The following is a 25,257-nucleotide window of genomic DNA, read 5'->3' as shown; positions in this document are numbered from 1 at the left end:
AGACACTTAATAATCAGATTATCAAATGTCAAAGACAAAGAGAGAATCCTGAAAGCAGCAAGAGAAAAGCGATCCATTACATACAAAGGAAGCTTAATAAGACTATGTGCAGATCTCTCAGCAGAAACCATGGAGGCAAGAAGGAAGTGGTGTGATATATTTAAGATACTGAAAGAGAAAAACCACCAACCAAGAATCCTGTATCCAGCAAAGCTGTCCTTCAAATATGAGGGAGAGCTCAAAATATTTTCTGACAAACAGACAATGAGAGACTTTGTGAACAAGACACCTGCCCTACAGGAAATACTAAAGGGAGCACTACAGGGTGATAGAAGACAGGAGTGTGTGGTTTGGAACACAATTTTGGGAGATGGTAGCACAACAATGTAAGTACACTGAACAAAGGTAACTATGAATACGGTTGAGAGAGAAAGATGGGGAGCATGTGAGACACCACAAGAAAGGAGGAAAGATAAAGACTGGGACTGTGTAACTTGGTGAAATCTAGAGTATTCAACAATTGTGATAAAACATACAAATATGTTCTTTTACGAGGGAGAACAAGCAAATGTCAGCCTTGCAAGGTGTTAAAAATGGGGAGGCATTGGGGGAGGGAGGCAATCAGCATAAACTAGACTGTAACTAATAGAATCATTGTATTATGCTTCCTTTAATGTAACAAAGGTGATATACCAAGGTGAATGCAGATAAGAGGGGGGGATAGGGGAGGCATGTTAGACACTTGACATTGGTGGTATTGTCTGATTCTTTATTCTACTTTGATTTAAGGTTATTTTTCTTTTTGCTGCTTCCTAGCCGTCAATTTTTTGTTTCCTCTTTCTTTTGCCTCTCTACCTTCTTTGACTCTCCCTCCTGCCTTGTGGAAGAAATGTAGATGCTCTTGCTTAGTATGAGCAGAATGTTCAATTAGGATGAACTTAAATGTTTGGAAATGAACAGGGGTGTTGGTAGCAAGATGTGAGAATAACTAACAGCGCCGAATGGTGTGTGAATGAGGTGGAAAGGGGAAGCTCAGAGTCATATATGTCACCAGAAGGAAAGTTGGAGGTCAAAAGATGGAAATGTATAAAACTGAATCCTATGGTGGGCAATGTCCATGATCAACTGTACAAATACTAGAAATCACTTCATGAACCAGAACAAATGTATGACAATACGATTAGAAGTTAATAATAGAGGGGCATATAGGGAAGAACTATATACCTATTACAAACTATATACTACAGTTAGTAGTACTTCAACATTTTTTCATAAACAGTAACAAACGTACTATATCAATACTAGGAGTCAACAATTGAGGGGGGTTGGTTAGGGATAGGGGAGGTTTAGAGTTTCCTTTTCTTTTTTTCTTTTTTCATTTTTCACTTTATTTCTTGTCTGGAGTAATGAAAAGTTTCTAAAAATTGAACAAAAATTAAGTGTGATGGATGCACAGCTGTATGAGGGTACCCAGGGGCAAGTGATTGTACACTTTGGATCTTTGGATAATTGTATAGTATCTGAACAATCTCAATAAAAATGAAAATGAAAAAAAAAAAAAAAAAAAAAAAAAAAGAGCAGTCCTGGAAGCCTGAGCTCATCCCAGAGTCACTGTTACATGAGGAATTTGGGTTTCTGAGTTGAGCCCTATATCAATCAGCAGTTACTGCGTAAAAACCCTGAGATCTCAGTGGCCAACAATAATGAGCATTTATTTCTCTTTCATGCATCTACAGATCATGAAAGATCTAGCCTGACCTAGTTGGGCTCAGACTGCAGGTTTGGTTCAGGTCTGTCCCACATGTCTTTCTTCTGGAACCAGCAAGCTACGCAGGACATGTTCTTCTATGGTGATGTTGGAAGCACCCAGAAAGGTGGGCAGAAACATACAATGTCTCTTAAGACCTAGGCTCATTACTCACACACTTCACACCTGCCCTAATTCCACTGTGAATGAGACCCATGGGGCAGACCCAAGCTGAGCCTGCTGCTCTCCTCCACTCATGCTTGCACCAGCTTTCATATTCCTGCCAAGCAAAGCAGAAGGAGAAGACAGGCAGGGCCTGCTCTTCGGAGCACATTTCCCTCCTCTCATGCTTATATCTTTGGGATAGTTCAAACATTCACCCTATCTGTTTTTGTGAGGGTCGTTAACTGGCTTTTTTTTTTTTATTATTTATTTTTTTTAATGTCTGATCTTATTTATTTGTTACTTTTAGAAAATCTTATTTTTGACTGGACTCAGACTTGGAGGTAGAAGCTCTCAGTGAGGACAGCCTACGTCTCTTGGCAATCTGTTCCTGGCGTTTTTCTTTGGCCTCCTTCATTCTCTTGGCCAAAAGTTTAGCATATTCTGCGGCCTCTTCCTTATTTTTCTTAGTACGCTGTTTCTTCAATGCAATACGCCGACGTTTATGCTGCAGAACACGTGGAGTAACAAGACGCTGAATCTTGGGTGCTTTGGTCCTGGGTTTCTTACCTTCTTTGTTCAGGGGCTTTCTCACAACATACTGGCGGACATCATCTTCTTTAGAGAGATTGAAAAGTTTGCGGATTCTGCTAGCTCTTTTGGGCCCCAGGCAACGAGGCACAGTTGTATCAGTCAGTCCAGGAATATCCTTCTCTCCTTTTTTTACAATAACCAGGTTGAGAACACTCAAATTGGCATCCACAATGCAACCCCGAACAGATTTGCGCTTTCTTTCTCCAGTTCTCCTTGGTCTATAACAGGAATGCCCCTTACTCAGTAGGAGGCGGACACGGCCATGGGTCAAGACACCCTGTTTCATGGGGAAACCTTGTTTGTCATTTCCACCACTGATTCGGACAACGTAACCCTTCCACTCTTCGCCCAGAGCGTCAGCAGCAACTTCTGTGGCCATTCGCTTCTCATAAAATGTATGAAGTTTGCGTTCATCGTCCACTTCAATGAGCTTCTGGCAGCCAGTGGCTGGGAAGGAGATGTTCAGCTTCATGCTGAGACAGCCGACTGCCTTCGAGGCGCCACGAAAAAGAGGTTGGCTTTTATTTAACTCTCATTTAAGCTGAAAATTCCAAAAGACAAAGTGATATTGCCACTAACCACTGAGGCACAAAATGGTTTGCTGAGGTCAGACACATGAGAAATTCAAAACCGAACTCTACCATTTACAGTCTGAGTGACTTTGGATAATTTACTTAAACTCCAAGTCTTAGTTTCCTCATGGGTAATGGAAGAGCACTAATTCTGAAGCCGAGCTCTCAGTGCCCCACCCATATCCCGAGTCCTTACCATTTCTGTGCCTATGGCAATAGCCACCACTGACGTCTCTTTGCCTGAGAACTTTCTTTGACCACGGGAGCCCACTCAGCCTGCACACATGGTGGGCCAGAATTCCAGGTGGACAAAGACCCCAGCTCCCTCAGCCCTCAGGCAGGATAACTCTGAGGAATGTTCTATGCTGACTCCCAGAGGTCCCCAGAGGGACTGACCTCCAGCGGCCCACAGTGCTAACTCACTCAAAGACACACCCTTTACAGGTTGCTTCCCCTCCCTTTCTTATTTCCCCATTGCCCTGCTGGTGTCTTCTGGAATATCTTCCAAAATAAATGACTTATATTCAAACCGAAGCAAAGAAGAATACCTATTTTTCAAAGGGTTTTGTGAGAATAAAAGAAGACAACGTGTGTAAAGCCCCCAGACCAAAACCAGCCTAATACTGATCACACAATTGTGTAATAAAACATAGTTTTAAAATATGAGTCATAACAATTTAGTAGGTCAAGCCCTCAATCTTGGGACTTGCCCTTAGGGAGCTCGTTACTGCAAAGAAGAGGCTTAACCTGCATATAATTGTGCCTAAGAGTCTCCCCCAAGTACCTCTTTTGTTGCTCAGATGTGGCCCCTCTCTAGCTAAGCCAACTCAGCAGGTGAACTCACTGCTGTCCCCAGCACATGGGTCATGACTCCCAGGTGTATAAATCTGCCTGGCAATGAAGGATATGACTCCCAGAAATGAGCCTGGGCCTAGCATTGTGGGATTGAGAAAATCTTCCTGAACAAAAGGGGGAAGAAAAATGAAACAAAATAAAGTTTCAGTGGCTGAGAGATTTCAAATGGAGTCGAGAGGCCACTCTGGAGGGCGCAGTTATGCACTATATAGATACCGCTTTTTAGTTTTTATCATATTGGAATAATTAGAAGGAAATACCTGAAACTGTTGTACTGCAACCCAGTAGCCTTTATTCTTGAAGACAACTGCACAACTAAGTAGCTTATGGGGTGTGACTTTGTGATTGTGAAAACCTTGTGGCTCACACTCCCTTTATCCCCACATGGTCCAGCCAGGGTTGGTCAATTGGTGACAAAGAAAGGAAAGAAGGGAAGGGAAGGAAAGAAGGGAAGGGAAGGGAAGGGAAGGGAAGGGAAGGGAAAGGAAAGGAAAGGAAAAAGGATCCTGTCAGTTCTTCTGTGGGGCCATTTCACAAGAACATCCTGCTCACGCCACTGAGGATCTTGGCGAGTTCTCCATGAGGCAGAAAAATGCAAGCATCCAGAGAGCGTTTTTTAAAGCCCACTTTTTGGCGACAACATTCAAAACTTGGGAAAGCCCAGGGAGGCCCAAAGAACATGTGGATTCAACCCCAGTGGAGACTTCTGCCAAAATAAATATGTTTAGGAGAGAATTAAAACCTCAACAGTCCAGCACTCAGAGGGGGAACAGTTTCCAGCTCACTGAATTAGGCTAAGAAAACATGAGAACACAAGGTATGAAAGTGAAGAAAATGACAGCACTTTCGGAGTCCTTAAAGCTCAGCTTCAAGTGGGTTAAGTACTGACGGACTCTCATCCTCAGTGCCCACGTGGTTGAAGGCTCTAAGCAGAGGGCTTGAGGAAACACATTCTCCCTCCAAGACCCCAGTGCTCCTTGGCAAGGAGCTCGTAAAGCCACCTTGAGGATGGGTCCCCCTCCCAGCGTCTGCCAGGGTCCCGGGGACCAAATGACCAGGAAAGTCAGACTTCGGGTGTTATGAAATGACTGACGTTCAGGGTGAAAAGTTTCTGTTGAGCTTATGGTTTGTGAATCCTGGGTCCCCTCTTCCCACCGCCTCAGGACACTGGTCAAGAGGTACAGCCAGCTGCCATCTCTGCAGCCTAATGATCAGCTGGGAGCCACATGGTGAATGTTCAATAAGGACACTGAGGTCCAGAGAGGCATGGGTTTCCCAAGGCCTGCAGGTAGCACCAGGTACTAAGGGCTACTTTTCACTGCTTGGCTGAGGTCCAGTGAATCTCAGTCACTGAAGCTTCATAAAGCTTGATAAGCACCGACCGTGCCTCTGTGGCAGAGGGGGGCAAGGTTGGGGGGGGCTTGGGACCGCTGCCCCCTTCACACCTGCCTCTTTACCTGGGCAGGGGCTTGGGCGCTAAGCAACTCATCTCAGGGCAAGCAGTGCTATCCTCGCACTGGTTTGGAAAACGGGTGGAGCTGGGAGGGTGGGGAGTTGTTTAGGACATGAAGCAGGTAGGGGGAGGAGGGAGGCTCACGGCTCACCTTCATAGCAGGGGATCAGCATCCTGCCTTTGGCCTGCAGGTTGGATGGAATGATGTAGCAGTAGCCGTGCGGCAAGATGTGGTCTGTTTCGTAGTAGATGTTCTTCCAGCGATGGGCACAGGCCTAAAGGGACAGAGAGGGTTCAGAGCAGGACACTTGGCCCTGAGAGGTTATAAAGCAGACACCTGGTAGCGCCAGGTTGTCATGGGGAGGAGAGAGTTGCAGAGGGGCCGGGAAGCCATCTTCTCTCTCCCGAGCCACACCTGTACACCAGACACCGTTCTGGGCATCAGAAAACTGCAGGGATAAGCCCCTGCCCCTGCCCCTGCCCCTGCCCCTGTCCTGTCCTCACAGAGCTTTTATGTTACTGGGAGGAGACAGGCAATAAACAAATGCGGGGATTCTAGCTAGTGCTGAGTGCTGCGATGGAAAAAACAGCCTATGGGATAGAGAACATGGGAGTGGGAAACAGAGTTTTCTCCCATGGTCAGGGACGACCTAAAGGGTGAGAAAGCGCCAACCAAGCAGAGCACACAGGGGAGAAGGCCCCAGGAGGATGAACTATCAGATGCAAAGGACACAAGGAGAGAAAGGCTTAGAGGTTCAAGAGAAAGGAAGGAGGCCAGTGGAGCTGGTCTGGGGTGAATATCATGGGAGGAAGATGAGGTCAGAAAGTGGGGCAGGGACCAGGCCATGGCGGGGGGCCTGTAGGCTACAAGGGGCCACCAGTGGGGGGTGCGGTGGGCGGTGGTTTAGGCCACAGGAACCAACTGTGACTTTAGAGCACATGCAACGAGAAGCCGTGGGAGAATCTTAAGCAGGTGAGTGACATGATCTGAGTTTGGAAAGATAACTCGGCTCCTGTGTGAGGACTGTGGGTGGGCAAGAGTGGATGCAAGCACCCAGGTGAGAGACGCTGCAGGCCTGGACTGGATGGAGGCAGTGGGAAGGAGAGGAGGGGGACTTCAGGATGCTGGCTGGAGGGCGTGTTGACGGGCCCTGGGGAGTGACTGGCTGTGGGGAGAGCAGGAAAGGGAGGAAACACTTCAGCATGCATATTATTGACTAGAAGTAAATATTTATTGACAGTTCTTTTTTTGGAGTAAATTTACGTACAGCAAAACGCATTAATCTCAAGTGTACCATTTAATGAATTTTGACAAACATGCACTCATGTAACCAAATCCCTAGCAAGATATAAAATATTCCGTCTCACCAGAAAGTTCCCTCCTGCCAGGAAGTACCTATTTTTGGCCGGCTGGTCAGGGAAGGCCTTTCTGGGGAGGCAACATTTGGGCAGAGACCTGATGGAAGCAAGAGAGCCAGCTGGGCGGAGACGTGGAGCTAGGGGTTCAGGGCACAGGGCCTCAGGTGGGCAAGAGTTCGGCATGTTTGAGGAGGTGCGGACGGCCGCCGGAGATGGACAGACCCGTTCATCAGCTTAGGAGAACGGCCCCGCAGTGGGCACTTCCCGGCACCCTCAGCCCTGGGCTCACACCCGCGAGGAGACCCCATGAGGCAGAGCAGCTCCCCCTGACAGTGAGGACCAGGTGCAAGCAGCCGGAGTTCAGACCCCGCTCATCCTTCCATCCCAGCCAACGCACCCCTGCTTTACACCCACCAGAGAACACACGCAACCTCACACTGGGACGTAACCGTCGACCCTGGTTATGCGTGTGTGTCCCTGAACATCTGCACACACCCCACAAACTGAGCAGAAGCTGTCTTCATCTCCTAGGACGGCCGTAACAGGGTGTCATGAACCAGATGGCTAGAAATGACAGAAATTTAGAGTTCTGTAGACTAGAAGTTCAAAATCAAGGGGTCAGCAGGGCCACGGTCCCCCAGAAACCTGGAGGGGAGACTCCTGTCTCGCCTTTTCTGGCTCCGGGTGCTGGCCGGCGCTTCTTGGCATCCCCTGGTCTGTAGCTGCATCACTCGACCCCCCTCCGCCTTCCCTGGCCTTCGCCCTGCGTGCTCCATCTCTGTGTCTCTTCTCTTCTCGTGAGGACACCGGCCGTACTGGATTAGGGCCCACCCGTCTGACCTCATACAACTGGAATATGTCTGCAAAGACCCTATTGCCTAATAAGGTCACGGTCACAGGTCCTGGAGGTTAGGACGTCAGCACAGCTCCCTGGGGACTCAATTCAACCTGTGACACAGCCAACCCACTCACCATACACCCCACCCGGCACACTGCCTTTTCCAGGGGCAAATATCACTCATTTCTGTTATCAGTTCACTTCACTCTGGCCAGAGGACACATTTTCTTATAATATTGCATTTTTACATAATCAAAGTTTTCGTACCTAGGTTCATTTCCCTTCAAGCCCACTGTTTCCAAAGGCTGTTAGGTTCAGATGCTTATGGTCTATATTTGACCTCTTCCACAACCCTGGCAGGCGGGAGAAGAGGTGTCCTTAGAAGTCCCATTTTCCGTATGGGAACACTGAGTATCAGGGTCCTCTGCCTTAAGCCGCAGAGCTAGTAAGAGCCCTGAACAGGACTGGAATTTGCGGTTTCTGAGTCCTTATCTCAGTAGAAAGCATTTTCCACCTTGAATTGCCCAAGTCCCGCCTGAGGAGCCATCAACCCCCCCGCCTGGGAGTCCTGGTGGCTGCCTGTTGTCCTTGTGATCCTCCCGCAGGTGCCCGGGCCCCTGAAATAACCACGCTGGGGGCGAAGGGACACCAAGGGTCGCGGCGTGAGTGAGGGTCTGTTGGGGCCTGCTTATCCCTGAGGACACTCGGCGATGAGGCTGCTGCCTGCCATGCCCCTGCTCTTCCTCCCCAACGGCCGAGCACCCCCAGAGGCCCCGACAGGACACACCACGAATGTGCCTCGAGACCTGAGCTCACGCACATGCTGCCTCTTGCCCACGACATTAAACCGCATGAAGCCATCTACTTCCACTCCCGATGCCTGCAAACCAACCTTCATTCCTTCCCACCTGGTGCTTGTTTTGGGGCATGTTCCTCAATAGACTGAAACGATACGGGGCAGGCACGATAAAAATATATCACCAAGCAGGTCATCACTCCAGACCAAAGTAATTGGGGGCGAGGGACTTTCTAAAATACTTTAGTTTTGGCTCAATTTCTGATGGCTTGCAAACTTGAATCACTTAAAATTATATCATTAGCGTATATTCAAGTTTATGGATCCAGTAAAGCCTTGGCTCCTAGGGCTTAACATGTTTTATTGTACTTTTGTGTTGGAGGGCTGTAGCAAGAGGCAGATGTTTATAATGGTGCTATTTGACAGCCAGATGCATGCCAGGAGTTTATAAGGAAGAATCTGCTGCATTTGATATCCAATTTATTGTCTCCTCCTATTTTTAAGTGCCATAAACTGTTTATGGAGTGATCTTGGAACATTCCTAGAAGATACAAATACTGTACTTCACACTGCACTGAAATTAAGGCATTCTGTGTGATCCGAGATCAAAGTACCAAAGGCAGGAAAATAAAGAAAGTGTCTCTGAATATAAATTATAAAAATGAAAGACCATGTTTAGCCCTGATTATCATTATATATACACATATGTCAATCCGACCCTTACATTGTAAAACAAAATCCTAGGGACTGTCTCCAAAGCATTAATGACTCCATAACTCTCTTCAAATGAGTTCTGCCGGGCCAGGGAACAAGGGCAGGACAGGGAAGATAGAGAACAGGAAAAGGGGACCATTCTTTGAAAACAGCAAGACTTGCTCAAACCCCACTAGACTCAAAATAATTACAAGAAAGAGAGGGGTCTAGGACAGCCCCGAACCTTAAAACTGGACATTTTTAAAGTTAAAAGAATTGCTACTCCTCCCAAAAGAATAAAGAGAGGAAGGAAAATGAACAACTTATTCCAAAGATATCTTTTGTCATAGGGAAACAGCATGTCCCTCCTAGGGGAGTCGGGACTGGGTCTCTCCCAGTGGCTCACCACAAAGGGCACACACGTGCCCCTTCCCCAGCATTTGCTGTACACGGAGGGCCAAAGCGTTTATCACAACCCCTCCGGGTCCAGCCCACACAGCCCAGCCAGGCCAGCAGCGTGGAAGCACGGCTGTGAGGTGCTGGGGCTGGGAGGCCACGAGACCGCCCACGAAGCTCCCCCGTCAAGACGAAGAAAGAGGGGCCAGAGGAAGCACAGAGGGGGGCTTCAGGCGTGCTGGGAATGTGATCCTGAGAACATTCACCTCGTGAAAATTCATCGAATTTCAGAAAATTTCATTGAGACTTTGTGTACACTTATGAAAGTACGTTACAGTTCAATAAAAAGTTCACATGCACACACAAAATCGGGAAACAGAATAGAAGGAAATACAAAATGTACACTGTGACTTTGAAAACAAGAACAAATAGGAAGTGGTAAAGAGAAAGAGGCAGCCTGATGTGTAGAAAGGAATCTGCAAGGAGATAGAGCTGGAAAGCACTGCTTCCAGCCAGAAATAATCTAGAAGCTTACATTCTTTGTCATCTGAGCCTGGAAGACTGATGAAAAGCAGAAAGATTCAAACTGAACCAGGCCAGAGAGAAACAGTCAGTGCCTCAATGGATCTGTTTCCGTGGTTACTGCGAGAAGGGATTTTTTTCCGTTTCTTATAATGTGAACTGCATACTGGGAGCAAAGGGTGAGTGTAATAATGAAGAGTAGGCCACTCTTCCCAATATTTATTTGGACCTGGTATCATTGGTTCCCTGGGGAGAACCGGAAGGTCCAAGATTTAAATATGGACTAGGTGGCCAGTCATCGCCTTATTGTCACCTGTCATTTCCAAAGGGCATCTTACAGCAGTTCACCTCGTGCTTTCATCAACCACTCAGAATCGGCCACCAAGGAACGATGACAACCAATTTGGTTTCTTAATTGTTTTAACACTGACACTTGAACCTTATATTGTTCAAACAGATTTTTAGGCACTACTCCTTAGGGACAGCTCCCCCAGGAGTGAAAAAGGGTAGAAAACTTGGTCTGTGCCTTCAGGTAGCTTCCCTAAAAAAGAAAACACATGGATAAAATAAACTATACACATAATATAAGGTAACATAGTGTTTATTTCCAAATGACACAAAAGCTGCCAAGGTCATTCCAACCCTTATCTCCCAGGACCAGAGCAATCAGGTCAGGCTTCATGGAGGAGGCAGAGCCTGAACTCGATCGTGGGGAGAGAACAGGAGGGTGAGGACAGAGATCGTGTGTGCAAACAGCAGCGAGGAAGGCGGATGCTGGCAGATGCTCCTCTCTTTCTCCAGCATCCTCAAAGAGTACCTTATTGAATGGATGATTCAATGGTTGCGTAAAGCAGGGGATAAACAGCTCTGCATGGAATTAATTAGAACATGATTAGCCACAGCACCATTATCCACAAATGCTCCAGCTCTGCCTTCTCGGCTTCCTTTGCTAAACTAAACACCCCCTGGGCCTCACCATGGCTCACATCCCCAGTGAGCCCAGTCTGGATACCGATTTGCAGGGAAGCTGAACCCCTCTGCCATGCCATCAAATAACATGTTCTCAGGCTCAGGGGTTAACCTTCCACAGGGAGAGGAAATATTTTCACAGGAGTAAACTGGGGCTCTAAACTCGTGTGCCGCCACCTCCAGACCACTGCCTCCTCTCTGTTCTTTTCTGAATCGCGACGTCAGGCCATGCTTGATTTACAGAGGATCAACTTCTTCCCTGTCTTTTTGCAGAATAGCAGACAAGGCTTCTGACCCTTTGGGGCCGAGGTGTCCAGGCAGGGTCAGGCTTCCACATCTGGAAGAATCAAAGGCTTGAGAGGTCCAGGGCTGGCCACGACAGTGATCAAAGGACCCGAAGCCAGGACAAACAGGGGCAGGAAGAGGGGGACTCCTGGACCTATGACAGTGTCCAGTTAGGGAGGCCCTGGGAGGCTTAATTTGTGCTGAGGAAAGAAGGTGGAATGTGGATTAACAGCTTCTGCCATCGAGAAGTTTAACACAAAATTGGGCTCCTCGGAGGGGCAACAAGAACATTTTGCCTGAATCCTGAAGGGAAACCCGTTTTCCCTGGAATAAAGTAATATATGTAAAGCCCTCAGCTTTGCAGCTTGTGGTTTAAAGGAAGCCCTCAATAAGTGGCAGCTAGCATTACTATTTTCCCTTCTCGATTTTATGCTCTTATAATGAACTCTTCTAACAGCTTCCAGGAAAAGCCAATGGCAAGAAAAGGTGTGCAAAGCTGGAATACTGGGCACCTCGGCAGGGATGGTGTTTCAACTGGGAAGGGCCAAGAGAGAACCATGTGGAGTGTTAGAAATGTTCTAACACCTTCTGGGGTTTTAGAAATGAGGGTTCACGAGTGTATGCATATGAAAAATATTCACTGAGCTGTACACGTGAAGCTGGGTACATTAAGTGCTCTTCAATAGAAAAGTTGAAAAAGAAAAAAAATTGGAAAAAAGAAAACAAAACCTCTGCCACAGTTAGAAATTCCACTTTTTGTTGATAATATTTAACTTTGCTTCAGATGTGAAGCTCACCACAGCCAGGCCCAAGACCCCTGAACACCCCACAGTCTGTCCTTGGCTTCTCTGTCCCTCCACAAAGTCCACTCCCAAGCAGAAGGCATGGGGTCCCGCAGATCTAAGCATCAGCACATAATCTCTCCATGGCTCGTTTTCCTCATCAGTCACGTGAGGATGATATTAACCTCTCAGGACCACCGAGAAGATTAAGTACAAGCATTTATATATAGAATCTGGCACATAGTAGGGATTCAGTAGTATTAATTTATTCTACAAAAATGCCTATTGAATGGCTACGATGTGCTAGGCATTCTCTAGGCTCCCTGCCCTTTGTGCAGCTGGTGCTCCTTCCCAAAGCGCCTGCCAGTATGTCTGTAAGTTCTCACATACATTTCAGAGATAGTTTCTTTCATTTCTTACATTCTCTTCTCCAGTGAGGTCCAACAAAACTTTGTGCAATGATGGAAATGCTCTCTCTCTGCTCTGTACAATACAGTAGTCAGGGGTTACATGTGCTATGAGCACTTCAAATGTGCTGAGTGTGACTAAGAAGTTGGATTTTTAATTTAATTTTGATAAATTTAAATAACTACATGAGGCTAGTGGCTACTTTTTTGGCCAGCATAGCTCTAGGGGATGGCAAGCCTCAGGGGCAAAGATTTCTTTTTTTTTTTGTATCTCCCCCAAAATCACATAATGGATCAGAATACATTACATGCATTTTGTTAGTGAAATAAATGACTAATTAAAAATAACAACATACATTCCATAAAATATAATACCATGTAGAAATAAATTGGAATGAACCACTGACACACACAACATGGATTAATCTCAAAAAATATTTTTGAGTGAAGTCTTACACAAAAGAATACATGCAGTAAGATTCTATTTATATGAAGTTCTATAAAAAGCAAAAGCAATGCATGGTGATGACAAGCATTTGACAAAATTCAACACCCATTCATGATAAAACGCCACACTCAGCAAATTAGGAATAAAAGGAACTTCCTCAAACTAATAAAGGAAAACTATGAGAAAACTATAGCTGGAGTGGGGGAAAGGGGTAAATGGGAACTCTCTCTACTTCCTGGGCAATTTTTCTATAAATCTAAAACTGCTCTAGGAAATAAAGTCTGTTATTTAAGAAGTTACTATAATAATACAAATCCTAACAGGGGTACTGCCTCCGGGATGGGGACAGTTAACTGGAAAGGGCTACACGGGAACTTTTTGAGATAACGGAAATTTTCTATACCTCGATGGGGTAGTGGTTACATAGGTACATACAATTGTCTAAACCCAAACTGTACTCTTAACATCTGTGCATTTTATGTAAATTATATCTCAATTTTAAAAGGCATAAAAAAGACGTATGAAATGAATGAAATTTACAAAGCATTTGTCGTATACATTTTATCTGTCATTTTTCAATAGTCATAACTCAGCACCCTTTGGCAGACATTAACATTTGACAGAGAAATTAAACACAAAACTATCACCTGCTACCATGCCATCTGGTCTTTCTAACGGATCCAAGTCCTTGATTCCGGGCGTGCCCCTGCCCCACCACACGGCACCGCCAAGCATCCTTACCAGCACACGGCCGTCGGCCTTGGGCTGCCGGGCCAGGCTCACCCCCATCCACTCGTCGTCCCGGTCCTCCCGGCAGGTCTTGCCACAGGGTGTGCCCCGATTCTTTGCTGGAGGAGAAAGAGGAAAGCTGGACTTGGATTGAAGAACGATGTTCTGCTGGTTGCTTTTCAAAGAGTCCACAGCCCAGACACTTGTTACTGGCCGGTGAGGCAAGAAGGAGCTTGCAACAGTGTAAATCAACTCCGTTATCAAAAATGCTATTTAATTCAGCCAACATAAAAAGCCATAGCAAGACTATTTTTGATGAAAGAAGCAATGCGTTGATTTATATTCTAAAGCAAGCTCCTTAATTTATGTACCAGTAACAAACAGTTTGCAAAGCAGTCAGGTTAAATAGCACTAGAGAATATTATAGACACCAATCCTTTTCTGCTAAAGAAAGTCAAGAAGCCTCTTCATTTAAAAAAAAAGAAAAAAAAAAGGGGGAAGATCTTGATGAATAGAGGCTTTGGAGAAAGCGAGGACTTGGAGGGATAATTATCATAAAACAGCTCCTATTTATTGAGTGCCTGCTATATGCCAAACAGTTACTTCTATTATCTCATGCAATCTTTTACAGGTAATCCTTGTAAGGAAGGTATTTTAGTCATGATTTTACAGGTGAGGCAACTGAGGCCAAAGAGACTATGAGACTTTCCCAGTAAGTCCCAGAGAATAACAGGCAGAGCTGGACTCTGAACCCAGGGAAATCCATTTGACTCTAAAGATGATGTATTTTCCACTACAACAAACTGAACTTTTTAAAACATCCATCTTATCATGTCTTTCCCTACTTGAAATATAAAACTTAAAATTGCTTGTCACAACCTCCTACTTTGTACACTGAATAACATCCACACGCCTTACCTGACCTGCTAGTCCCTGGGTGATCTACCCTCAGCCTACCTCGCCAGCCTCGTCTGCTTCCACTCTCCCCTCACTCACCACTCCAGCCACACTGTCCTCACTCTGTACTTCAAAATGGTGCACCGTTTCCTCCGCTTGAAAGCTCTGTCCCCATGCCTGTCCAGCTAACCACTGTGCCTATTCTCAATCGTGTGTACCATTCACTTCCCCAGAGAGGACTTTCCCAAGGCTCCAGTCTAGATTAGATCCACTACCCACCTCCCCTCTGGACTTCTCTTGCTCAATTACTTGCTTTAACGTCTCTTTCACCAGCTAAAATGTAAGGCTCGGTGCTTAGTAAGTAATAGGTACCCAATACATGTGTGTTAGATGAGTGGATCATCTGGCTGCACTGGGAAGAAAAAGAGGAGAGCATGAGGGTGCAGAGCCCCTTTCCACCTTGGCAGTGATGTCCACCCACAGATCTCAGAGTAAAAGCTCTACCCACCTCGAGCCATATCCAGTTCCGTGCATCTCCTATCTGGGTTGGTGTGGATGCGGCACTTAAACACAGCCCCAGGGGACTTCACTGAAGTGCTGTACTTGGAATCCGCCTTTGGTGCGCCCACAAGGACCCTGCATATAAAGAGGAGAGAGCACTCCGTCAGGAGCCAATACCAGGAAAGAAGCAGCAGATGGTTAAATCCTCGCCCAGCTGCAGACTCTGTCTGAATGCTCAGTGGAAAACCATTTCTCAGCGTTTCACTGTGCTGTGGGTGGGTGACAGGGTGGCAGAGGACTCCTACAGTGAACCTGTTAAATCTTCTCCAACCACATTAAAAACTGAAAGGACAGTTGGGAACACATACAACTGACAAAGGGTTCCTATCCAGAATCTATTTTAAAAACTCCTACGAAATCAATAAGAAAAAGTCAGATAAAGCAATAGAATAATGGGCCAGAGACTTGAACAGATACTTCACAAAAGGAGCTATCCAAATGGCCAATAAACAGATAGAAAGGTGCTCAAGCATTTTAGTCAACAGGAAAGTCCAAACGAGATACCACTTCACATCCATCTACCTGAAAGCTAAAACCAGAAAAACTGAAAACGCCAAGTGTTGGCAGGGATGTGGAGCAACTGGAACTCTCACACAGTGCTGGTAGGAATGTAAACTGTCACAGCCACTTTGGAAAACTGTTTAACAGCTTCAAATAAAGCAGAACATATGCCTACTCTCCGACCAAGCTATTCCATTTCTAGGAATATACGCAATAGAAAAGCATACATATGTCTGCCAGGAGACATGTATGAAAATGTTCACAGCTGACTGTGTGATAGCCAAAACCAGAAGAAACCCAAAGATCATCAATGCTAGAATGAGTAAGTAAATTATGGTACAGTCATACAATAGAATTCTATATGGCAATGAAAATCAATGAACAACGTCCAACTGCAACCACATGGATGAATCTCACAAATACAAAAGTGAAAGAAGACAGGTGCAGTAACATTCTCACCGTCTGATTCCATTTATCTAAACTTCAAAGGAGGAGAAATTTAACTGTAGGGTTAGAGGTCAGGATAACGATTACCTTTGGGAAGGAGGAAGGTGAGGGTTGGGATTAGAAAGAGAGGGCTTCTGGGATCATAATGTTCTACTTATCAACCTGAGCAGTGTTTACCCAAATTTGTGATGATAGATTAAGTTGTAGACTTACGATATGCACACTTTTTCTGAGTGTGTTACACTTCAACAAAAACATTGTAAGTGAATAAATTAAAAAATAAGAAATTTAGAGATGTTGTCTCTCCTCTGTCTCCTCTTCTCCCCTCCCCCTACACCCCCCCCTCCACACACACACACTGTGCATTTAGGGGGAAATAGGAAAGCAGCAGCAGTGGTGTGGGATTATAAACTGCATCCTCTATCCCAATGCAAAGCAGAGATAAAACATTTTACAGTCAAACAGCGGAAAGAACAAAGCTCTGCATCCTGCATCTTGAACTGAGAAGCTGCCTTGGGGATGGGGCCTTCCCAGGCTGGAGGAACAGAGCAAGAGCAGGCCAAGACGATAGCAGAGAGAGGTTTGGGCCTGTGTGGGAGAGGGGGGATGTCACAAAAACAATTTGACCTTTGGTTTTATGCATTGTTTCTGGAAAGTAGTCAACAGAAGATCTATAGCAAAGGATAATAAACACCACCAATCAGGCACAGTTTGTGCTGAGCTATAAGCCATTTGAAAAAGGACTTGTACAACACAACTTTAAACAAAATCCGCACTGATTTTCAGAGTAGAAAATTCCAGGCACTACTCTACTTGGGGATAATATGAGCTGTTCCATATCTCTAGCAGCCTGGAAAAAGGGATGTAATTCACCTCAAGCCAGAATTAGGTGCATTAGGAAGTGTATCACCTCCCATTATGCTCTGTGGAAAAGGAGTCCAGCAGGGGTTAGAATGACCCTAGACAGCCTCACATGGGGTGTGACAAGCAGACCCAGGCCTGAGAGCCACCTTCATCTGGGGTCTTGGTCATACACCCAGTCACCCCCATCCTGGCCTCGAATGACACTGCTCCCCACCAACACCCTGGCTGGGCAAAGGGGGTGAACAAAAAAGTCTCTCTATATCATACAACCAAAGTTTGAGACCGTCAAATGGGACTTCAACCAAGGCTGGCAGCTGTCATAAGGGAAAGCAACACCAATCTGGCTCTAGAGACATGGTATTGGGGGTTCATGGGAAGGAACCCCCCAGTGTGGACCCCATCTTAATGCCTACTGTCCCCAGGCTCAACTCCTCAACACTCAGAGCATGAAGAGTCTCTGAGGACACAGAGAGCCAGGGAGATCCCTCCCTTGCTGGAGAGTCTCCTTTCAGGTCAGTCTCGGAGAGTCTGTGCTTAATCTTCAACAAGGAAGATGCCTGGCTGGGGTGTAAGAAGAGCCAAGCACCTAAGCTGCCCTGTGGGCCCCCAGCAAGACTCCAGGAAGCTGCCCCTCCAGCTTCCCACCATGGTGGGCCACACTGCAGAATCCCCAAGCAGAAAGAAAGCTGGAACCCAGCCCTTTGGAAACTTAAGCCAGCACTTTCCCAAACAGACCACACTGCCGCTGTCACCCACACAAGGGCAGTCTGGCCAGCCCTTGGCTGCTTTAACTCAAATGCATGATGACACACACAACAAACCTCCAGTGAGAAGAAAGCCACATTAAGGGATCACTTTCCACCCTTGCTCCTGCGGCCAAGCTTTAGAACCACCGGGGCAAGTCAAGAGTTGCTCCCTATAATGCCAGTTATGTTTTCACAGGTGAGAAGAATTAACGCTTTGACATCTCTAAACTGCAGAAACATCCACAGCCTTTCCACGTGGCGGGTAGTAAGAGCAGGGAGGCATGAAATATCTCCTCCACTGAAAACCCCAGTGGGACAGGGCTGGGTCCAAAACTTCCCACCGACTCCAAATTTACATCAGCACAGTGAATAAATGCTCCTTACAATTCATTTTGTAAGAATCACACAAAAAATAAACAAGTGGGAGAATTCATCATGCACAAAGGAAGGAAAATGGACTCAAGAAACAACAGGCTATTCCTCTATTGAGTCTCCCCAAATTGGCACAGGAACCCTGGGAGGAAAAAAACCTCCAAATTCACAGGCACAATTCACAAGTTACCCAAGGATAAAGGGACTATGGAGAGTTTAAATCACAGGTGTCCTTCCCCCAACCTAGACCCAAGGCAGAGAGGCAAAATTTATATTAAAATCTAAAATGGAAAAGGGACCTGCTGAATCATTTTTCCTTCAAAGCCCAAGGTACTCAGTGGTGCTAACAAAGGTTGATTCAAATCCTGACAATGACAACCTGGTACAAACTGCTAACCAGCTGGTCAGATGAGGTGTTTCCCAAATCCTGTGCTATGGGAAATGAAGCAGAGTTAAGGGTGTGTGTGTGAGTGTGTGTGTGTGCGTGCACACACATGCACGCGCAGGACACGGGGGTGGCACACCAGAGGACGTGCTTGCATCTTGTGTTTACAGAACATCATGGCTTCCTCTGCAGCCCGTCGCTGCTCTTTCCCTAGGCTGCCGTCCAGCAAGACCCTGCTGGAGGCCAGCTGACAAGCGTGTCTTTTCTGAAGTTAATTCAGCTGGCTATTCGCCAGACTGATCCCAAGAGATAGAGGGATCCCAGTGGTCCAGAGTTCAGGACAAGTCTCTGAAAAGATGCCATCTGCTTTTTTTCTCATTATTCTCTGAGTTATAAGGAGACATCCCAGCCGTGTCAGACATCCTCCCCAATTGTCCCTGGCACACTTAACAAGACAACGACAAGATGTTTCCGTCCTCTGTACAGTTTCCATAAAAGGGCCTGAGTGTCTCCACGACGGGCTCTCATTGATAAACCACCAGGCTGGTTCTCACCTTTGCCTGCTACTCCAGGTGTGGTCTTCAGACCAGCAGACCAGAGGACACCTGGGAGCTTGACAGAACCATAAGAATCTCAGCCCCGGCTAAACCAGAATATGCATTTTAACAAACTGACCAGGGGAGTAAAGTCTGGAACGTGCTATATGACCACTTACAATGATTATAAATAATCATGTTCATTTGGGGCTAGTATGAAAACCTCAACCTTGCGTATTTGAGAAGTGAGGCTCTCCTCTTATCTTGAGATAAAGGTGCACTCAAAGATATTTTAGAGTCCTCTCATCAACTCAGAACTCTGGATTTCTAATCATCGTAAGGCCCTGAGCAGTGTGTGGGTGCTGGACTAGGCTCTTCGTGGGCAGTATAGCACATCTTCATAGGAACCCCATGGGGGGACTACTGTCCCCATTTCACAGACAGGGAAATAGATGGGCAGAGGTCACAGGACTTGCCCAAGCCTGCAAAGCGTGTTAAGATACCAAACCTGCACCATGAACTCAGGCAGTCGAATGCAGCCCTATCCTGCCCACTCCACATTGAAAAGAGGAAAAAGCAACCAACAGGTACCAAATCTCCATGCTGGGGCCAGGCACTCACACATGTGGCCTCATCTGAAAAAGCCCAGGTGAGGTTCTTGGGCAGCCTCTGAGATTAGAACTTTGATTTAGAAGCTCTATTAAGTCAAAAGACATACGGGGTTTGGAATAGAAAAGAGACCTTTCTCTTCCCCATCAGACTCAAGTGACCCGAAGGAATTTCACTCACCATCTTGCTTTTCTAAAAAGTTGACATTGCTGGCATGGTGCTAACCAGAGGTTCACTTTTCTTAATGAGCAGTTTACTTACTTATTTGGACATGAGGGCCAATATGTTCCTTTGCCAGTTATGCCCATGGGTATTCTGATTTCTTTCTCAGGGCAATGCTGACAGGCAGCTTCTTGTGTACATTTTACTCAGAGATGTTGAGTTACATGCTGAGTGGCATACCACTAATGAGTGGCCCAGCTGGGACTTGAATCCAGGGCACTCAAGTTCAAGGGTGTACTTTCTCTAGCTCCTCCCCACTGTGGTATGCCCCACATTTAAATGTCCTACAATGGGCTATCTGAAGCACCATTTTCCCAACAAAACCACTTCTTCAGTTGACCTTTATGTCATTGAGCTAGACGCAAAGGCTCCATGCCAGCCACCCACCCTGCTTGAAACCCTTCTTACATCCTGAAAGCTAAACCGCAGGTAAAGTCCCTGGAGAGCAGGTGGCAGAGAGTGGCTGAGCCACAGCTGCTTCCCTGGGGAAGGCTTGGAACTCACAGTGTCTCAAAGTCTCCCTCTCTCCCCACAAATGCCACAGAAGGAATTCCACAGGGCACAATTTCGGCCGGATAGAGGACAGCAACTGGGGATTAAAAACCTTAAACTCATTAGGTTTGCTTTCGTGCATTTGATCCCAAAGCCAAGGTTTCCCCAGGGATTCAAGTTTCAGTTATGAGTTGAATTCAATCACTGTGTGTCCGCAGTGGTGAAGCCCTGGGAATAACTCCACATCCCTTGCTGTGCAGAAGAGAACTGAGGTCCGAGTCGAGGGAGAGCTGGTGCCTGGAGAGCCACCTCTAACAGCACCAAACCCCTCACTCCCAGAGATCAATACTTGCCAGCTGGAGCCATAGAACCTACAAGCCATCAGAAGCTCCTCATATTACATTTGGAGAAGTGAAGCTCCAGGTGTTTAAGGAGTGAATACTTAATGCTTCCTAGGATTTTAAACTAGTAGTTCACCCAGATTCCAAGATTTGAGAGCAAGATACTGTGACACTGGGTTCAAATTCTGCATCCATCATTAACGAGCTATGTGACCTCAGGCTAGTTTCTTAACTACTCTGAGTGTCAGTTTTCCTCCTCTGTAAAATAAAAGGAATAAAAATATACCTAGTAGGGGTTCTTATAAGGTTTAAACAAGATAATGTTTATAAAGAACCTAGCATGGTGTCTGGTGCAAAGTAGGCAAACAAAGAAATGCTGACCAACTACCTTGGCCCTCAACTCCTCCCAGTCCCACCCCTTGACAGCACCCCCAGGAGCGGAGCTCAAAGATCCTTAGAAATGGGAATTTATTCAGACCCTCAGCTGAAATCACAGAAATCTAGGAATGGCCAGGACACTTTCCCCACCAGCAGTAGGTGGTAACAGTGGGCACACATCTCCATCTTCTCTGTATCCATACCTTTTCCAGTGTAGCTTTGCAGCTTCTTTTTGCGGGAAGTTGAATCTGCTGAATTGTTCCCTTTCCCCTTGAATGTGGGCTGGCCCTGGAACCTGCACTGGCAAACAGGATGGGGCAGAAGGGGCATGGTTTGATGTCTGAGTCTAGGCTTCAAGAAACCATGCATAGAATCAAATACTCTTTTGACACCCTGCCCAGCTTGTGTACAAGCCAGGCTAGTTCACTGGACAATGGGAGATAACATGGAGCAGAGATGAACCATCCTGGCTGAAGCCATCTGTGCCTTGAATGTATTATGTCCCCCAAAACACCATTATCTTTGATGCAATCTTGTGTGGGCAGATGTATTAGTGTTGATTAGATTGTAATTCTTTGAGTGTTTCCATGGAGATATGCCCCACCCAACTGTGGGTGATGACTCTGATTGGAAAATATCCATGGAGGTGAAGCCCCGCCCATTTAGCATGGGCCTTGATTAGTTCACTGAAGCCCTATAAAGGCTCAGACAGAAGGAGTGAGCTTGCTACAGCCAAGAGGGGCACTTTGAAGAATACACGGGAGCTGAGAGAGGAACGTCCCGGGAGAAGGCCATTTTGAAACCAGAACTCCAGAACAGACACCAGCCACGTGCCTTCCCAGCTAACAAAGGTTTTCCGGATGCCGTTGGCCATCCTCCAGTGAAGGTACCCGATTGTTGATGCCTTATCTTGGACACTTTATGGCCTTAAGCCTGTAACTTTGTAACCAAATAAACCCCCTTTATAAAAGCCAATGAATTTCTGGTGTTTTGTGAAAAGGCAGCATTAGGAAACTGGAACACCATCCTAGACCAGCTAGCCCCCAAGCCAATGCAGAAGCTGACCACAGATGCATAAGTGACCCCGGCTGAGACCAGAAGAACCACCCAGCTGAACCAAGCCCAAACTGCCAACTGCAGAATTATGAGCTTATAAATGATGGTTGTTCTAAGCCCATGAGATTTAGGGTGCTTTGTCAGGCATCAAAATTGTGGTGAGAAAAAACAGATCCATTGAGCTAGGGCACCTCTGAAGGGAACCAAGCCATGGTACCTCCATTGCCCACCAAGTGCTCCTTGGTCCAATTCAAATGTCCAGCTGTTGCTTTCCTCTAGCTACCTGGTCTCCTTTCTTTCTCCTGAATGAATCTCATCACCAACCAGCATCATAACCGTTTACTGAGGGCCCTGATAAGGGAAAGGCAGGAGGGGTGGAAGAAGCAGCCCTGAAGGAACAACAGTCATACTGGAAGTGTACCAGCCCTTCCCCAGCGGTGTGACCTTCAGCAAGTCCTCCGGCCTCTCCAACCCTCCATCTCCTGATCTCTAAAACAAAGGTAGTAACAAATGTACCACCCCCCTCACAGGGAAGTGGTGAGGCAGGAAAGGAAATGGCAGACAGCAAAGTGCTTTGGGGGCCCGATTTTACAAGACAAGGGCAAGAGCAGACAGAAATCCCAAAGGAAGAGTCAGGTGCCTCTCCTTCCTCCTTAGGAGCCTGATACCTTGGACAGGGGCTCATGGAAGTCAGGGAGGGAGGCATGGCTGACTCTGAGAGCAGCCACATTTGCATGGACCTCAGTGGCTAAGACAAGGGCTCAGAAGTCAGCTCACCTGGGTGCAAATCACAACTCTGCAATTTACTCGCTGGGTAACCCTGGACAAGTGCTTTTACTTCTCTGTGTCTCAAAAGTAATCCCCACTGTACCGGGGTAACTGAGCTTAGAAAGTCTGGCACATGGATACTCACAAAAGGTTGGCAATTATTATTTTTTTTTCACCACCATCCTGGGTGATAATAGGAACACTAGGTTTGAGTCCATAAAGGGAGGGAAAGAAGGGCAAGTCATGCCAGGAAATGCTGAGTTCCACGCCCAACTGGGAAACAGCATAAGCACAGACAGCATCCCATCTCCGTGAGGCCTCAGCCCCCTGGTTGCCCTGTCAGAAAGTGAAGGATTCTCGTGGGCCATTGCCCTACCCAGGGCTCAGGGCTCGGCGGATGCAGTGAAGGGAGGCAGCTGGAGAAGGAGGCATGTGTTTCTTCCCGTTAGCATCAAGCTAACATGAAAACTCATGGTGAAAACCATGCTACAGACTTCTGGAAGAGCTGAGTAAAAACCATGAAGTCTTCCTATTGTTTTCTTAAGATAATTTTCTTCTCCAAGAATACAAGAATAGGTCAATACTTTTTGCATCTACTTTGTTTTTTTTTCTTTTTTTTTTTTTTTTTTTTGGCTAAAATTCTCAACACACCACTCCTTGGAACTATAACCTACCTCAAGTCCAGTCAGACTTAACTGGAGCTGGGGATGGGGGCCAGAGTTTCCCATAACAGGGGTGGTCTCCCACCTGCTCTCTGCTGCTGCAAGAGCAAAGAGAAAAAAGGATGCAAAACTCGAGGATTTACAGTCCCACAGGTCTCCAATTAAAGGAGCCATCTCAGATCCTTTTTGGAAGCAGGCAGGGTGTAAATGAATACACAAACATGCAGAATTATATAGAGCAAGACCAAAATTCTGGAAACCATACACAATTAAGAGTGTATTTTATGTAAGACAGTATCTCATTCATTTCTGTACTGAGTGCAGATACTGACATTTTGATGAATGAATCGACAAATGTAGTGAAAGGAAACTCTTCTAGCATCTAAAGTTGGAAATAAAAAAAAAAATCAGTAGCAGAAGTCAGATCAAAGTGACAATAGAAATAACTACTAATATTCACCAAGGGTTTACTGTGTGCTATGAGTTATGTTTCAGGCTTTGCAGACGTCACCCCATGTACACTCCCAACAACCTTGATTAAGAGCCTTGTTATTGCTATTTTACAGAAGAAGGAACTGGGGCTCAAACAGCTGAAGTTAACTTGCCAAGATCGTACAGCCCTTAAGATTAAGAGGGGCCTGCGTGAGGGAGTGGGGGAGGTCCCAGCAGATGACAGAACCACCCTCTTGCCACCATGCACTCGTGCCTCTCAGCAGCCCCCCCTTTTGTGACACAGAAACCATGGATCTGGATGTTGCTGGGGAATTGGGGACCACAAGGAAGGCTGAGTTATAAAGAACCCCTCTCCCTGAGGCTGGAACATCCAGGCTCCAGAACCCGCCCTGGGGCAGAGGAGGCAAAGCACCCTCCCTGGTCCTCCCACAGCCCTGCCTGGGGTGTGTCCTGCACGACACCAAGTTTGCTCTGGATTTTGTACAGATCACAGCATTTTAACACTCACCAATTGGGCAGGGGTGGGAGAGACCATGTGCACTTAAACACACCAAGGGGTGAGCTGCGATGGAGGAAATCCGTTTCAGAACTTTTTTATGTTTAGATCTTTAGGAATACAAATATTCTTCTCTCACATGTCAGCCACTGGTACAGAAAGTCTCACTCTGGGTTTCTTTAATAAAGTTACAAATATAGGGGTGAATCCTAAATACTGGCCACAATGATTACGGTCCCCCATCTGCTCTCCAAACAGGGCTTCCTAAATAAGTGGTGAGAGCGGGGAGGACACAATGGACTGGATGGGGGGTGGTAGCGAAAGCAGCCCAGGGAGGTTAGAATGAACACATGGAATACTCCAGAATGGCCATCGTTCCTAGATTGCTTCTGTCTTAACACCAGCCAGGGCTGGTGCAAGAGCAGGACCTTCAAATGTCAGTGGCAGAATCATCAGACCACCACCCCACCCCACCCAAGCCACACACTGATTCAGTAGCTTCAGAAGGCAGAATCTCAGCATCCCCCAAAGGCCACCAGTGGGTCATGAATAAGCATCTCAAAAGGTGTCACAGGCAATGTATTGCTACTGCAATTCCACACACTCTCCCAGCAAAGCAGGGCAGTACAGAACTTCATGAGACAGATGCTGGGGTGCACTGGAGTCCCAAACTCAGTCGACCTTTGATTTCTCGAGGCTGGGTGGGCAGAGGCACAGGTCCCAGGCCAGGCTGTCTGTGGGTGAATCTCAGCTCTGCCACTCACCGACCATGTGACTTGGGCAAATAACTCCTCTGGGTCTCAGTTTCCCCATCCAGAAATGGGAAAAACAACGACAGCTACCTCAAAGGACTGCTGAGAGCAT

General features: G+C 46.5%; 2 protein-coding genes across 2 annotated transcripts in view; both read right to left on the bottom strand.

The window, feature by feature from the left end:
- The window catches only part of ITGA9 (integrin subunit alpha 9), a 398,613-nt gene that overhangs the window by 366,532 nt on the left and 6,824 nt on the right, over window positions 1-25,257 (bottom strand). The window contains exons 2-4 of the mRNA XM_037847329.1: window positions 15,013-15,140; window positions 13,620-13,726; window positions 5,535-5,658 (exon numbers count right to left, since the gene is read on the bottom strand). Coding sequence (XP_037703257.1) covers window positions 5,535-5,658; window positions 13,620-13,726; window positions 15,013-15,140 — 359 coding nt within the window. The remainder of the gene's footprint in view (window positions 1-5,534; window positions 5,659-13,619; window positions 13,727-15,012; window positions 15,141-25,257) is intronic.
- Window positions 2,181-3,020, bottom strand: LOC119542522 (40S ribosomal protein S6-like). The gene has a single exon (XM_037847332.1). It carries the CDS (start codon window positions 2,973-2,975, stop codon window positions 2,226-2,228), a length of 750 nt encoding a protein of 249 aa, XP_037703260.1. The 5' UTR covers window positions 2,976-3,020; the 3' UTR covers window positions 2,181-2,225.

This window comes from Choloepus didactylus, chromosome 1 (genome assembly GCF_015220235.1).
Source record: "Choloepus didactylus isolate mChoDid1 chromosome 1, mChoDid1.pri, whole genome shotgun sequence".
Lineage (NCBI taxonomy): Eukaryota > Metazoa > Chordata > Mammalia > Pilosa > Megalonychidae > Choloepus > Choloepus didactylus.
The sequence above is the reverse complement of the archived record's forward strand: the minus strand, read 5'-3'. Positions and strand labels throughout refer to the sequence as shown.